Source organism: Carcharodon carcharias, chromosome 10 (assembly GCF_017639515.1).
Source record: "Carcharodon carcharias isolate sCarCar2 chromosome 10, sCarCar2.pri, whole genome shotgun sequence".
Lineage (NCBI taxonomy): Eukaryota > Metazoa > Chordata > Chondrichthyes > Lamniformes > Lamnidae > Carcharodon > Carcharodon carcharias.
Window position 1 is genome coordinate 80898616 of NC_054476.1, and position 18495 is coordinate 80917110.

Sequence of the window (18495 nt, forward strand, 5' to 3'; positions counted from 1 at the left end):
AAACACTTCTCACACAAACAATTCACACAAACACTTTACACAAACTTTACACAAACACTTCTCACACAAACACTTTACACAAACTAAACACAAACACTTCTCACACAAACACTTTACACAAACACTTTACACAAACACTTCTCACACACACTTCTCACACACACTTCTCACACAAACTTTACACAAACACCTCACACACAAGCACTTTACACAATCTTTACACAAACACCACACAAAAACACTTCTCACACAAACACTATACACAAACTTTACACAAATACTTCTCACACACTTTACACAAACTATACACAAACACTTCTCACACAAACACTTTACACAAACACTTCTCACACAAACACTTTACACAAACTTTACACAAACACTTCACACACAAACACTACACACTTTACACAAACACTTCACACACAAACACTTTACACAAACTTTACACAAACACCACACACAAACACTTTACACAAACTTTACACAAACACTTCACACACAAACACTTTACACAAACTTTACACAAACACTTCTCACACAAACACATCACACACAAACACTTTACACAAACTATACACAAACACTTCTCACACAAACACTTTACACAAACACTTCTCACACCAACACTTTACACAAACTTTACACAAACACTTCTCACACAAACAATTCACACAAACACTTTACACAAACTTTACACAAACACTTCTCACACAAACACTTTACACAAACTAAACACAAACACTTCTCACACAAACACTTTACACAAACACTTTACACAAACACTTCTCACACACACTTCTCACACACACTTCTCACACAAACTTTACACAAACACCTCACACACAAGCACTTTACACAATCTTTACACAAACACCACACAAAAACACTTCTCACACAAACACTATACACAAACTTTACACAAATACTTCTCACACACTTTACACAAACTATACACAAACACTTCTCACACAAACACTTTACACAAACACTTCTCACACAAACACTTTACACAAACTTTACACAAACACTTCACACACAAACACTACACACTTTACACAAACACTTCACACACAAACACTTTACACAAACTTTACACAAACACCACACACAAACACTTTACACAAACTTTACACAAACACTTCACACACAAACACTTTACACAAACTTTACACAAACACTTCACACACAATTTACACAAACACTTCACACAAAAACACTTTACACAAACACTTCACACACAAACACTTTACACAAACACTTCACACACAAACACTTCACACACAAACACTTCACACACAAACACTTCACACACAAACACTTCTCACACAAACACTTCACACACAAACACTTTACACAAACACTTCTCACACAAACACTTTACACAAACTTTACACAAACACTTCTCACACAAACACTTCTCACACAAACACTTTACACAAACACTTCACACACAAACACTTTACACAAACTTTACACAAACACTTCTCACACAAACACTTCATACAAACTTTACACAAACACTTCTCACACAAACACTTTACACAAACTTTACACAAACACTTCTCACACAAACACTTTACACAAACTTTACACAAACACTTCTCACACAAACACATCACACACAAACACTTTACACAAACTATACACAAACACTTCTCACACAAACACTTTACACAAACTTTACACAAACACTTCTCACACAAACACATCACACACAAACACTTTACACAAACTATACACAAACACTTCTCACACAAACACTTTACACAAACACTTCTCACACCAACACTTTACACAAACTTTACACAAACACTTCTCACACAAACAATTCACACAAACACTTTACACAAACTTTACACAAACACTTCTCACACAAACACTTTACACAAACTAAACACAAACACTTCTCACACAAACACTTTACACAAACACTTTACACAAACACTTCTCACACACACTTCTCACACACACTTCTCACACAAACTTTACACAAACACCTCACACACAAGCACTTTACACAATCTTTACACAAACACCACACAAAAACACTTCTCACACAAACACTATACACAAACTTTACACAAATACTTCTCACACACTTTACACAAACTATACACAAACACTTCTCACACAAACACTTTACACAAACACTTCTCACACAAACACTTTACACAAACTTTACACAAACACTTCACACACAAACACTACACACTTTACACAAACACTTCACACACAAACACTTTACACAAACTTTACACAAACACCACACACAAACACTTTACACAAACTTTACACAAACACTTCACACACAAACACTTTACACAAACTTTACACAAACACTTCACACACAAACACTTTACACAAACTTTACACACAAACACTTTACACAAACTTTACACAAACACTTCACACACAAACACTTTACACAAACACTTTACACAAACTACACAAACTTTACACAAACACTTCACACACAAACACTTTACACAAACACTTCTCACACAAACACTTTACACAAACACTTCTCACACAAACACTTTACACAAACACTTCTCACACAAATACTTTACACAAACACTTCTCACACAAACTTTACACAAACACTTCTCACACAAACACTTTACACAAACTTTACACAAACACTTCACACACAAACACTTTACACAAACACTTCTCACACAAACACTTTACACAAACCTAACAATAACACTTCTCACACAAACACTTTACACAAACTAAACACAAACACTTCTCACACAAACACTTTACACAAACACTTTACACAAACACTTCTCACACACACTTCTCACACAAACACTTTAAACAAACTATACACAAACAGTTCTCATACAAACATTTTACACAAACTATACACAAACACCTCACACACAAGCACTTTACACAAACTTTACACAAACACTTCACACACAAACACTTCTCACACAAACACTTCACACAAACTTTACACAAACACTTCTCACACACTGTACACAAACTATACACAAACACTTCTCACACAAACACTTTACACAAACACTTCTCACACAAACACTTTACACAAACACTTCACACACAAACACTTTACACAAACACTTCACACACAAACACTTCATACAAACTTTACACAAACACTTCTCACACAAACACTTTACACAAACTTTACACAAACACTTCTCACACAAACACTTTACACAAACTTTACACAAACACTTCTCACACAAACACTTTACACAAACACTTCACACACAAACACTGTACACAAACACCTCGCACACAAACACTTTACACAAACACTTCACACACAAATGCTATACACTTTACACAAACACTTCACACATAAACGCTACACACTTTACACAAACACTTCACGCACAAACACTTCACACAAAAACACTTTAGACAAACACTTCACTCAAAAACACTTTACACAAACACTTCACACACAAACACTTCACACACAAACACTTCACACACAAACACTTCTCAAACAAACACTTCACACACAAGCACCTTACACAAACTTTACACAAACACTTCTAACACAAACACTTTACACAAGCTTTACACAAACACTTTTACACAAACTTTACACAAACACTTCACACACAAACACTTTACACAAACTTTACACAAACACTTCACACACAATTTACACAAACTTTACACAAACACTTCACACACAAACACTTCACACACAAACACTTTACACACAAACACTTTACACAAACACTTTACACAAACTTTACATAAACACTTCACACAAAAACACTTTACACAAACACTTCACACACAAACACTTTACACAAACACTTCACACACAAACACTTCACACACAAACACTTCACACACAAACACTTCACACACAAACACTTCTCACACAAACACTTCACACACAAACACTTTACACAAACACTTCTCACACAAACACTTTACACAAACTTTACACAAACACTTCTCACACAAACACTTCTCACACAAACACTTTACACAAACACTTCACACACAAACACTTTACACAAACTTTACACAAACACTTCTCACACAAACACTTCATACAAACTTTACACAAACACTTCTCACACAAACACTTTACACAAACTTTACACAAACACTTCTCACACAAACACTTTACACAAACTTTACACAAACACTTCTCACACAAACACATCACACACAAACACTTTACACAAACTATACACAAACACTTCTCACACAAACACTTTACACAAACTTTACACAAACACTTCTCACACAAACACATCACACACAAACACTTTACACAAACTATACACAAACACTTCTCACACAAACACTTTACACAAACACTTCTCACACCAACACTTTACACAAACTTTACACAAACACTTCTCACACAAACAATTCACACAAACACTTTACACAAACTTTACACAAACACTTCTCACACAAACACTTTACACAAACTAAACACAAACACTTCTCACACAAACACTTTACACAAACACTTTACACAAACACTTCTCACACACACTTCTCACACACACTTCTCACACAAACTTTACACAAACACCTCACACACAAGCACTTTACACAATCTTTACACAAACACCACACAAAAACACTTCTCACACAAACACTATACACAAACTTTACACAAATACTTCTCACACACTTTACACAAACTATACACAAACACTTCTCACACAAACACTTTACACAAACACTTCTCACACAAACACTTTACACAAACTTTACACAAACACTTCACACACAAACACTACACACTTTACACAAACACTTCACACACAAACACTTTACACAAACTTTACACAAACACCACACACAAACACTTTACACAAACTTTACACAAACACTTCACACACAAACACTTTACACAAACTTTACACAAACACTTCACACACAATTTACACAAACACTTCACACAAAAACACTTTACACAAACACTTCACACACAAACACTTTACACAAACACTTCACACACAAACACTTCACACACAAACACTTCACACACAAACACTTCACACACAAACACTTCTCACACAAACACTTCACACACAAACACTTTACACAAACACTTCTCACACAAACACTTTACACAAACTTTACACAAACACTTCTCACACAAACACTTCTCACACAAACACTTTACACAAACACTTCACACACAAACACTTTACACAAACTTTACACAAACACTTCTCACACAAACACTTCATACAAACTTTACACAAACACTTCTCACACAAACACTTTACACAAACTTTACACAAACACTTCTCACACAAACACTTTACACAAACTTTACACAAACACTTCTCACACAAACACATCACACACAAACACTTTACACAAACTATACACAAACACTTCTCACACAAACACTTTACACAAACTTTACACAAACACTTCTCACACAAACACATCACACACAAACACTTTACACAAACTATACACAAACACTTCTCACACAAACACTTTACACAAACACTTCTCACACCAACACTTTACACAAACTTTACACAAACACTTCTCACACAAACAATTCACACAAACACTTTACACAAACTTTACACAAACACTTCTCACACAAACACTTTACACAAACTAAACACAAACACTTCTCACACAAACACTTTACACAAACACTTTACACAAACACTTCTCACACACACTTCTCACACACACTTCTCACACAAACTTTACACAAACACCTCACACACAAGCACTTTACACAATCTTTACACAAACACCACACAAAAACACTTCTCACACAAACACTATACACAAACTTTACACAAATACTTCTCACACACTTTACACAAACTATACACAAACACTTCTCACACAAACACTTTACACAAACACTTCTCACACAAACACTTTACACAAACTTTACACAAACACTTCACACACAAACACTACACACTTTACACAAACACTTCACACACAAACACTTTACACAAACTTTACACAAACACCACACACAAACACTTTACACAAACTTTACACAAACACTTCACACACAAACACTTTACACAAACTTTACACAAACACTTCACACACAAACACTTTACACAAACTTTACACACAAACACTTTACACAAACTTTACACAAACACTTCACACACAAACACTTTACACAAACACTTTACACAAACTACACAAACTTTACACAAACACTTCACACACAAACACTTTACACAAACACTTCTCACACAAACACTTTACACAAACACTTCTCACACAAACACTTTACACAAACACTTCTCACACAAATACTTTACACAAACACTTCTCACACAAACTTTACACAAACACTTCTCACACAAACACTTTACACAAACTTTACACAAACACTTCACACACAAACACTTTACACAAACACTTCTCACACAAACACTTTACACAAACCTAACAATAACACTTCTCACACAAACACTTTACACAAACTAAACACAAACACTTCTCACACAAACACTTTACACAAACACTTTACACAAACACTTCTCACACACACTTCTCACACAAACACTTTAAACAAACTTTACACAAACAGTTCTCATACAAACATTTTACACAAACTTTACACAAACACCTCACACACAAGCACTTTACACAAACTTTACACAAACACTTCACACACAAACACTTCTCACACAAACACTTCACACAAACTTTACACAAACACTTCTCACACACTGTACACAAACTATACACAAACACTTCTCACACAAACACTTTACACAAACACTTCTCACACAAACACTTTACACAAACTTTACACAAACACTTCTCACACAAACACTTTACACAAACTTTACACAAACACTTCTCACACAAACACTTTACACAAACTTTACACAAACACTTCTCACACAAACACTTTACACAAACACTTCACACACAAACACTGTACACAAACACCTCGCACACAAACACTTTACACAAACACTTCACACACAAATACTATACACTTTACACAAACACTTCACACATAAACGCTACACACTTTACACAAACACTTCACACACAAACACTTCACACAAAAACACTTTAGACAAACACTTCACACAAAAACACTTTACACAAACACTTCACACACAAACACTTCACACACAAACACTTCACACACAAACACTTCTCAAACAAACACTTCACACACAAGCACCTTACACAAACTTTACACAAACACTTCTAACACAAACACTTTACACAAGCTTTACACAAACACTTTTACACAAACTTTACACAAACACTTCACACACAAACACTTTACACAAACTTTACACAAACACTTCACACACAATTTACACAAACACTTCACACACAAACACTTCACACACAAACACTTTACACACAAACACTTTACACAAACACTTTACACAAACTTTACATAAACACTTCACACAAAAACACTTTACACAAACACTTCACACACAAACACTTTACACAAACACTTCACACACAAACACTTCACACACAAACACTTCACACACAAACACTTCTCACACAAACACTTCACACACAAACACTTTACACAAACACTTCTCACACAAACACTTTACACAAACTTTACACAAACACTTCTCACACAAACACTTCTCACACAAACACTTTACACAAACACTTCACACACAAACACTTTACACAAACTTTACACAAACACTTCTCACACAAACACTTCATACAAACTTTACACAAACACTTCTCACACAAACACTTTACACAAACTTTACACAAACACTTCTCACACAAACACTTTACACAAACTTTACACAAACACTTCTCACACAAACACATCACACACAAACACTTTACACAAACTATACACAAACACTTCTCACACAAACACTTTACACAAACTTTACACAAACACTTCTCACACAAACACATCACACACAAACACTTTACACAAACTATACACAAACACTTCTCACACAAACACTTTACACAAACACTTCTCACACAAACACTTTACACAAACACTTTACACAAACACTTCACACACAAACACTTTACACAAACTTAACACAAACACTTCACACAAACTTTACACAAACACTTCTCACACAAACACTTTACACAAACTTTACACAAACACTTCTCACACAAACACTTTACACAAACTTTACACAAACACTTCTCACACAAACACTTTACACAAACTTTACACAAACACTTCTCACACAAACACTTTACACAAACACTTCACACACAAACACTGTACACAAACACCTCGCACACAAACACTTTACACAAACACTTCACACACAAATACTATACACTTTACACAAACACTTCACACATAAACGCTACACACTTTACACAAACACTTCACGCACAAACACTTCACACAAAAACACTTTAGACAAACACTTCACTCAAAAACACTTTACACAAACACTTCACACACAAACACTTCACACACAAACACTTCACACACAAACACTTCTCAAACAAACACTTCACACACAAGCACCTTACACAAACTTTACACAAACACTTCTAACACAAACACTTTACACAAGCTTTACACAAACACTTTTACACAAACTTTACACAAACACTTCACACACAAACACTTTACACAAACTTTACACAAACACTTCACACACAATTTACACAAACTTTACACAAACACTTCACACACAAACACTTCACACACAAACACTTTACACACAAACACTTTACACAAACACTTTACACAAACTTTACATAAACACTTCACACAAAAACACTTTACACAAACACTTCACACACAAACACTTTACACAAACACTTCACACACAAACACTTCACACACAAACACTTCACACACAAACACTTCACACACAAACACTTCTCACACAAACACTTCACACACAAACACTTTACACAAACACTTCTCACACAAACACTTTACACAAACTTTACACAAACACTTCTCACACAAACACTTCTCACACAAACACTTTACACAAACACTTCACACACAAACACTTTACACAAACTTTACACAAACACTTCTCACACAAACACTTCATACAAACTTTACACAAACACTTCTCACACAAACACTTTACACAAACTTTACACAAACACTTCTCACACAAACACTTTACACAAACTTTACACAAACACTTCTCACACAAACACATCACACACAAACACTTTACACAAACTATACACAAACACTTCTCACACAAACACTTTACACAAACTTTACACAAACACTTCTCACACAAACACATCACACACAAACACTTTACACAAACTATACACAAACACTTCTCACACAAACACTTTACACAAACACTTCTCACACCAACACTTTACACAAACTTTACACAAACACTTCTCACACAAACAATTCACACAAACACTTTACACAAACTTTACACAAACACTTCTCACACAAACACTTTACACAAACTAAACACAAACACTTCTCACACAAACACTTTACACAAACACTTTACACAAACACTTCTCACACACACTTCTCACACACACTTCTCACACAAACTTTACACAAACACCTCACACACAAGCACTTTACACAATCTTTACACAAACACCACACAAAAACACTTCTCACACAAACACTATACACAAACTTTACACAAATACTTCTCACACACTTTACACAAACTATACACAAACACTTCTCACACAAACACTTTACACAAACACTTCTCACACAAACACTTTACACAAACTTTACACAAACACTTCACACACAAACACTACACACTTTACACAAACACTTCACACACAAACACTTTACACAAACTTTACACAAACACCACACACAAACACTTTACACATACTTTACACAAACACTTCACACACAAACACTTTACACAAACTTTACACAAGCACTTCACACACAAACACTTTACACAAACTTTACACACAAACACTTTACACAAACTTTACACAAACACTTCACACACAAACACTTTACACAAACACTTTACACAAACTACACAAACTTTACACAAACACTTCACACACAAACACTTTACACAAACACTTCTCACACAAACACTTTACACAAACACTTCTCACACAAACACTTTACACAAACACTTCTCACACAAATACTTTACACAAACACTTCTCACACAAACTTTACACAAACACTTCTCACACAAACACTTTACACAAACTTTACACAAACACTTCACACACAAACACTTTACACAAACACTTCTCACACAAACACTTTACACAAACCTAACAATAACACTTCTCACACAAACACTTTACACAAACTAAACACAAACACTTCTCACACAAACACTTTACACAAACACTTTACACAAACACTTCTCACACACACTTCTCACACAAACACTTTAAACAAACTTTACACAAACAGTTCTCATACAAACATTTTACACAAACTTTACACAAACACCTCACACACAAGCACTTTACACAAACTTTACACAAACACTTCACACACAAACACTTCTCACACAAACACTTCACACAAACTTTACACAAACACTTCTCACACACTGTACACAAACTATACACAAACACTTCTCACACAAACACTTTACACAAACACTTCTCACACAAACACTTTACACAAACTTTACACAAACACTTCTCACACAAACACTTTACACAAACTTTACACAAACACTTCTCACACAAACACTTTACACAAACTTTACACAAACACTTCTCACACAAACACTTTACACAAACACTTCACACACAAACACTGTACACAAACACCTCGCACACAAACACTTTACACAAACACTTCACACACAAATACTATACACTTTACACAAACACTTCACACATAAACGCTACACACTTTACACAAACACTTCACACACAAACACTTCACACAAAAACACTTTAGACAAACACTTCACACAAAAACACTTTACACAAACACTTCACACACAAACACTTCACACACAAACACTTCACACACAAACACTTCTCAAACAAACACTTCACACACAAGCACCTTACACAAACTTTACACAAACACTTCTAACACAAACACTTTACACAAGCTTTACACAAACACTTTTACACAAACTTTACACAAACACTTCACACACAAACACTTTACACAAACTTTACACAAACACTTCACACACAATTTACACAAACACTTCACACACAAACACTTCACACACAAACACTTTACACACAAACACTTTACACAAACACTTTACACAAACTTTACATAAACACTTCACACAAAAACACTTTACACAAACACTTCACACACAAACACTTTACACAAACACTTCACACACAAACACTTCACACACAAACACTTCACACACAAACACTTCTCACACAAACACTTCACACACAAACACTTTACACAAACACTTCTCACACAAACACTTTACACAAACTTTACACAAACACTTCTCACACAAACACTTCTCACACAAACACTTTACACAAACACTTCACACACAAACACTTTACACAAACTTTACACAAACACTTCTCACACAAACACTTCATACAAACTTTACACAAACACTTCTCACACAAACACTTTACACAAACTTTACACAAACACTTCTCACACAAACACTTTACACAAACTTTACACAAACACTTCTCACACAAACACATCACACACAAACACTTTACACAAACTATACACAAACACTTCTCACACAAACACTTTACACAAACTTTACACAAACACTTCTCACACAAACACATCACACACAAACACTTTACACAAACTATACACAAACACTTCTCACACAAACACTTTACACAAACACTTCTCACACCAACACTTTACACAAACTTTACACAAACACTTCTCACACAAACAATTCACACAAACACTTTACACAAACTTTACACAAACACTTCTCACACAAACACTTTACACAAACTAAACACAAACACTTCTCACACAAACACTTTACACAAACACTTTACACAAGCACTTCTCACACACACTTCTCACACACACTTCTCACACAAACTTTACACAAACACCTCACACACAAGCACTTTACACAATCTTTACACAAACACCACACAAAAACACTTCTCACACAAACACTATACACAAACTTTACACAAATACTTCTCACACACTTTACACAAACTATACACAAACACTTCTCACACAAACACTTTACACAAACACTTCTCACACAAACACTTTACACAAACTTTACACAAACACTTCACACACAAACACTACACACTTTACACAAACACTTCACACACAAACACTTTACACAAACTTTACACAAACACCACACACAAACACTTTACACAAACTTTACACAAACACTTCACACACAAACACTTTACACAAACTTTACACAAACACTTCACACACAAACACTTTACACAAACTTTACACACAAACACTTTACACAAACTTTACACAAACACTTCACACACAAACACTTTACACAAACACTTTACACAAACTACACAAACTTTACACAAACACTTCACACACAAACACTTTACACAAACACTTCTCACACAAACACTTTACACAAACACTTCTCACACAAACACTTTACACAAACACTTCTCACACAAATACTTTACACAAACACTTCTCACACAAACTTTACACAAACACTTCTCACACAAACACTTTACACAAACTTTACACAAACACTTCTCACACAAACACTTCTCACACAAACACTTCACACACAAACACTTTACACAAACTTTACACAAACACTTCTCACACAAACACTTTACACAAACACTTCTCACACAAACACTTCTCACACAAACACTTCATACAAACTTTACACAAACACTTCTCACACAAACACTTTACACAAACTTTACACAAACACTTCTCACACAAACACTTCACACACAAACACTTCACACAAACTTTACACAAACACTTCTCACACAAACACTTTACACAAGCTATACACAAACACTACTCACACAAACACTTTACACAAACACTTCTCACACAAACACTTTACACAAACTTTACACAAACACTTCTCAAACAAACACTTCACACACAAACACCTTACACAAACTTTACACAAACACTTCTCACACAAACACTTTACACAAACTATACACAAACACTTCTCACTACAAACACTTTACACAAACACTTCTCACACAAACACTTTACACAAACTTTACACAAACACTTCTCACACAAACACTTTACACAAACACTTCTCACAAAAACTCTTTACACAAACACTTCTCACACAAACTCTTTACACAAACACTTCTCACACACACTTCTCACACAAACACTTTACACAAACTTTACACAAACACTTCTCACACACACTTCTCACACAAACACTTTACACAAACTTTACACAAACACTTCTCATACAAACACTTTACACAAACTTTACACAAACACTTCACACACAAGCACTTTACACAAACTTTACACAAACACTTCACACACAAACACTTTACACAAACTTTACACAAACACTTCACACACAAACACTTCTCACACAAACACTTTACACAAACAGTTCTCACACACTTTACAGACTATACGCAAACACTTCTCACACAAACACTACACAAACACTTCTCACACAAACACTTTACACAAACTTTACACAAACACTTCTCACACAAACAATTTACACAAACACTTCACACAAACACTTCTCACACAAACACTTTACACAAACACTTCACACACAAACACTTTACACAAACACTTCACACACAAATACTATACACTTTACACAAACACTTCACACACAAACACTTTACACAAACACTTCACACACAAACACTTTACACAAACACTTTACACAAACTACACAAACTTTACACAAACACTTCACACACAAACACTTTACACAAACACTTCACACACAAATACTACACACTTTACACAAACACTTCACACACAAACACTTTACACAAACACTTCACACACAAACACTTTACACAAACACTTCACACACAAACACTTTACACAAACACTTCACACACAAATACTACACACTTTACACAAACACTTCACACACAAACACTTTACACAAACACTTCACACACAAACACTTTACACAAACACTTCACACACAAACACTTTACACAAACACTTCACACACAAATACTACACACTTTACACAAACACTTTACACAAACACTGCATACACTCTATACAGACACGTATTTTACTCATGTACGACACGAATACTTTCCGCAGCCCCAGCCCTGTCCTCACCCTCTCTCTGGGAAGGATCCTGTGATCAGGGACAGGCAGACAGCTCTGGATGTGAGCGGGAGCCGGTCGGGAGACTCCTCTCCCCGGGGCCGGGGCCCAGGCAGCAGCAGCGGCGGCGGCGGCGGCCCAGCTGGACCAGCTCCTTCCCAGGGAGATCCCCAGGCCGGAGGGGCGGCTGAAGACACTGTAACCCGAGCCCCAAAGTGACAGCTTCCCGGGCCGGGCCGGGCCGGGCCCGGCCTCCCTCCCTCCCCCTCGGACAGCCACCAGCAGCTGTCCCGGTCCCGGACACTCACCCACGGCGGCGACCAGGAGGTAGAGCGGCCACATGGTCCCGACACTCGGCGCTGCTCCCACACAAACTTTCCCTGGAACTCCGACTGGGATCCCGGCTCCCAACGCGATCGATTCCGATCCCGGACTATCCCGATCCCGATCCCGATCCAGCTGCCAGAAACCAACAGGCACCGCGGCTCAGGGAAAACAGCATATGTGAAAGAGAGGAAGAGAATGAGGGAGAGAGAGAAAAGGGAATGAGGGAGAGGACAGAGGGAGACAGAACGGAGGGAGAGGGAAGAGAGGACATAGGGAGACAGGACGGAGGGAGAGGGAAGAGAGGACATAGGGAGAAGGAACAGAGGATGGAGGGAGAGGGAAGAGAGGACAGAGGGAGAGGGAAGAGAGGACAGAGGGAGACAGGACGGAGGGAGAGGGAAGAGAGGACGGAGGGAGAAGGAAGAGAGGATGGAGGGAGAGGGAAGAGAGGACAGAGGGAGAGGGAAAAGAGGACAGAGGGAGACAGGACGGAGGGAGACAGAACGCAAGGAGAGGGAAGAGAGGACAGAGGGAGAGAGGACAGAGAGGGACAGGGGATAGAGAGATAGGGACAAGAATAAAACGAAAGAGAACAGAGAGAGGGAGACGGGTTAGAGAGAGAGGGACAGCAGATAGAGAACGAGGGACAGGAGATAGAGCATGAGAGAAAGAGGGAGGGACAGGGGAAAGAGAGTGAGAGAGGGGACAGAGAGAGGACAGGGGAGAGAGTGAGGGAGGACAGAGAGAAAGAGGGACTGGAGATAGAGCGAGAGAAGGAACAGAGAGCGAGAGAGGACAAAAAGAGAGAGGGACAGAGGATGGAGAGAGGGAGTGAGAGAGGGGACAGAGAGAGAGGAAAAAGGGTTATAAAGAGAGCAGCACAGGGAGAGGATAGTGGAAGAGCGAAAGAGAGAGAGAGGCAAACAGGACAGAGAGAGGAACAGGGGATAGAGAAAAAGAGAGAGACAGAGGACAGAGAGAGAGAGAGGGGACAGAGAGAGACAGGCAATAGAGCGAGAGAAGGGACAGAGAGAGAGAGGGAGGGATAAGGGATAAAGAAAGAGCGATAAAGTGGATAGAGAGAGCAAGAGAGGGGAGAGAGAGGGACGGGGATAGAGGGAGGGAGAGAAGGGACAGACAGAGAGAGAGGGACGGGATGGAGTGGGACAAGGGATAGAGTGAGAGAGCGTACAGAGAGAGAGACAGCAAGAGTGGGACATAGGATAGAGAAAGATCGAGAGGGGGTACAGAGAGAGCGGGACAGGAGATAGTGAGAGCGGCACAGGGGATAGAGAGAGCGAGAGAGGGGACATAGAGAGACAGAGGATAGTGGGAGAGCGAGAGGGGGAAAGAGAGAAAGTGAGAGAGGGGATAGTGAGAGAGGGGACAGAGAGGGTGAGACAAGAGATAGTGAGAGAGGACAGAGAGAAAGGGATAAAGGATGGAGAGAGAACGGGACAGGAGATAGTGAGAGCAAGAGAGGGGACAGAGAGCGAAAGAAGGGACAGAGAGAGAGAGAAAGAGGGACAGGGGATAGATAGAGAGAGAGCGAGAGAGGGGACAGAGAGGAACAGTGATAGAGAGGGAAGAGGATAGAGAGAGAGAGACAAACAGGACAGAGAGGGACAGGTGATAATGAGAGCGAGAGAGTGGACAGAGGGGAGAGAGAGGGAACAGAGAGTGAGGTTTAGAGGATATATAGACGGGATAGAGAGCTAGAGGGGATAAAGAGGGAGACGTGATAGAGAGGGAGAAAGACATTGGACAAAGTGAGGGAGAGGGGGACGGGGGTAAAGAGAGAAATACAGGGGATAATGAGACAGACAGGATAGAGAGAGAGAGACAAGATAGGGAGGGAGATAGACATTCGGCAGAGAAAGAGTGAGAGGCACGGGATAGGTGAGAGAGAGAGAAATGGGGTTAGAAAGAGAGAGACAGAATAGAGGGAGGGAGAGAGAATGAATAGAGAGAGACAGCGTGACGGGATAGAGACAGGAACAGGATAAAGAGAGAGAGAAGATGGGAGAAAGAGTGGGGATAGAGAAATAGTGGATAAAGAGAGAGGGGAGACAGGATAGAAGGAATATAAAGAGAGAAACAAGGGATGGAGGGGGAGAGCAATATTGGATAGAGAAAGGGAAGGGAGGGAGCGTGATAGACACAGGAGATAGAGAGAGGGAGAGAGACAGGAGATAGAGAGAGACAGACAGATAGAACGAGGGAGAGAGACAGGGAACAGAAAGAGAGACGGGATAGGGAGAGAAATAGAGGATAGATAAATAGAGAGAAAGAGACGGGGAGAGAGACAAGGGATGGAGAGAGAGAGACAGGATAAAGGGAGAGATGGGATAGAGTGGATAAAGAGAGGAGGGAGGGAGAGTGAGAATCAGAGGATAGAGAGAGGGAAGGAGAAAGAGACAGGAGATAGAGAGGAGGAGAGACAGAATAGAAAGAGAGATGGGATAGAGAGAGATAGGATAGAGTGAGAGAGAGAAAGACAGAGGATAGAGAGAGACAGGTGATAGAGAGAGAAAGACAGGGAATAGACAAAGAGACTGGATAGAAGGAGAGACGGGATAGGGGATAGAGAGAGAGAGAGAGGGACGGGTTAGAGAGAGGGTGGGCTAGGAGACAGATAGAGAGATGGGGATAGATAGAGAGAGAGAGGCAATAGAGGTGGGATAGAGAGAGGGAGACCAGAGAGAGAGAGAGAGAGCCAGGGGATAGAGCAAGAAACGGGATAGAGAGGGACAGAGGATAGAGAGAGAGACAGGGACGGAGAGAGAAAGACATAGGATAGAGAAAGAAACAGGGGATAGAGAGAGGGAGATGGGACAGCGAGGGAGAAAAAGAGAGATGGGGACAGAGAGAGACATGGGATAGACAAACAGAGAGAGAGGGAGTTAGAGAAGAGGTTAGAGAGAGGGAGATAGAGACGGGAGCTAGAGCGAGAGAGACAGGGACTTATGGAATAGAGGGAGGGGATAGAAACAGCAGGATATGAAAAGATAGAGAACTGGGGATAGAGAGAGAAATGAGAAAGAGAGGGGGAGATAGAGAAGGAAAAGAGAGAAAGAAATGGGATAGATAGAGAGTTGGGATAGAGAGAAAGAGACATTGGAGAGGGGAGAGAGAGAAAAACGGGATAGAGAGGGATGGGATAAAGAGAGAGAGGCAGGATAGAGAGAGAGAAGGAAAGAAGGAATAGACTGAGAGAGTGACAGGACAGAGAGAGGGAGAGACGGGATGAAGAGAGGGAACAGATAGAGGAGATAGAGAGAGACACGTGGGATAGAGAAAGAGACTGAGACGGAATAGAGAGAGGGAGGGATAGGGGATGGAGAGAGGGAGAAATAGAGTGAATAAAGAGAGAGATGGGGAGATGGAATAGAGAGCGAAAAGGGAGAGAGAGTGAGAGAGTCGGGATTGAGAAAGAAATGGGATATAGAGGGACAGAGGATAGAGAGAGAGAGACAGGAATGGAGAGAGAAAGACATGCGATAGAGAAAGAAACGGGATAGAGAGAGGGAGACAGGACAGAGAGAAAGAGAGATGGGGACAGAGAGAGACATGGGACAGAGAGAGCGGGACAAGAGATAAATAAAGAGAGACAGGATGGAGAGAGAGAGGGAGTTAGAGATGATGTTAGAGAGAAGGAGATAGAGACAGGAGCTAGAGAGAGAGACAGATGGAATAGAGGGAGGAAATAGAAACAGCGGGGTATGAAAAGACAGAGAACTTGGGATAGAGAGAGATAGAGAAGGGGAGATAGAGAAAGAAATGGGATAGACAGAGTTGGGATAGAGGAAAAGAGGCATTGGAGAGGGGGGAGAGAGAAAGACGGGATTGTAAGAGGGATGGGATAAATAGAGGGAGAGAAAGAAGGAATAGAGTGAGAGAGTGATGGGACAGAGAGAGGGAGAGACGGGATGAAGAGAGAGGGAACAGATAGAGGAGATAGAGACACATGGGAT

The 18495-nt window shown here is 38.9% G+C and overlaps 1 protein-coding gene across 1 annotated transcript in view; it reads right to left on the minus strand.

The window, feature by feature from the left end:
* Positions 1–14826, minus strand: part of ldlrad3 (low density lipoprotein receptor class A domain containing 3) — a 250937-nt gene extending 236111 nt beyond the window's left edge. Inside the window, exon 1 of the mRNA XM_041197217.1 lies at positions 14503–14826. Within this exon, the coding sequence (XP_041053151.1) occupies positions 14503–14536 (34 nt within the window). The 5' untranslated portion in view covers positions 14537–14826. The remainder of the gene's footprint in view (positions 1–14502) is intronic.
* Between the last annotated feature and the right edge of the window lie 3669 nt (positions 14827–18495).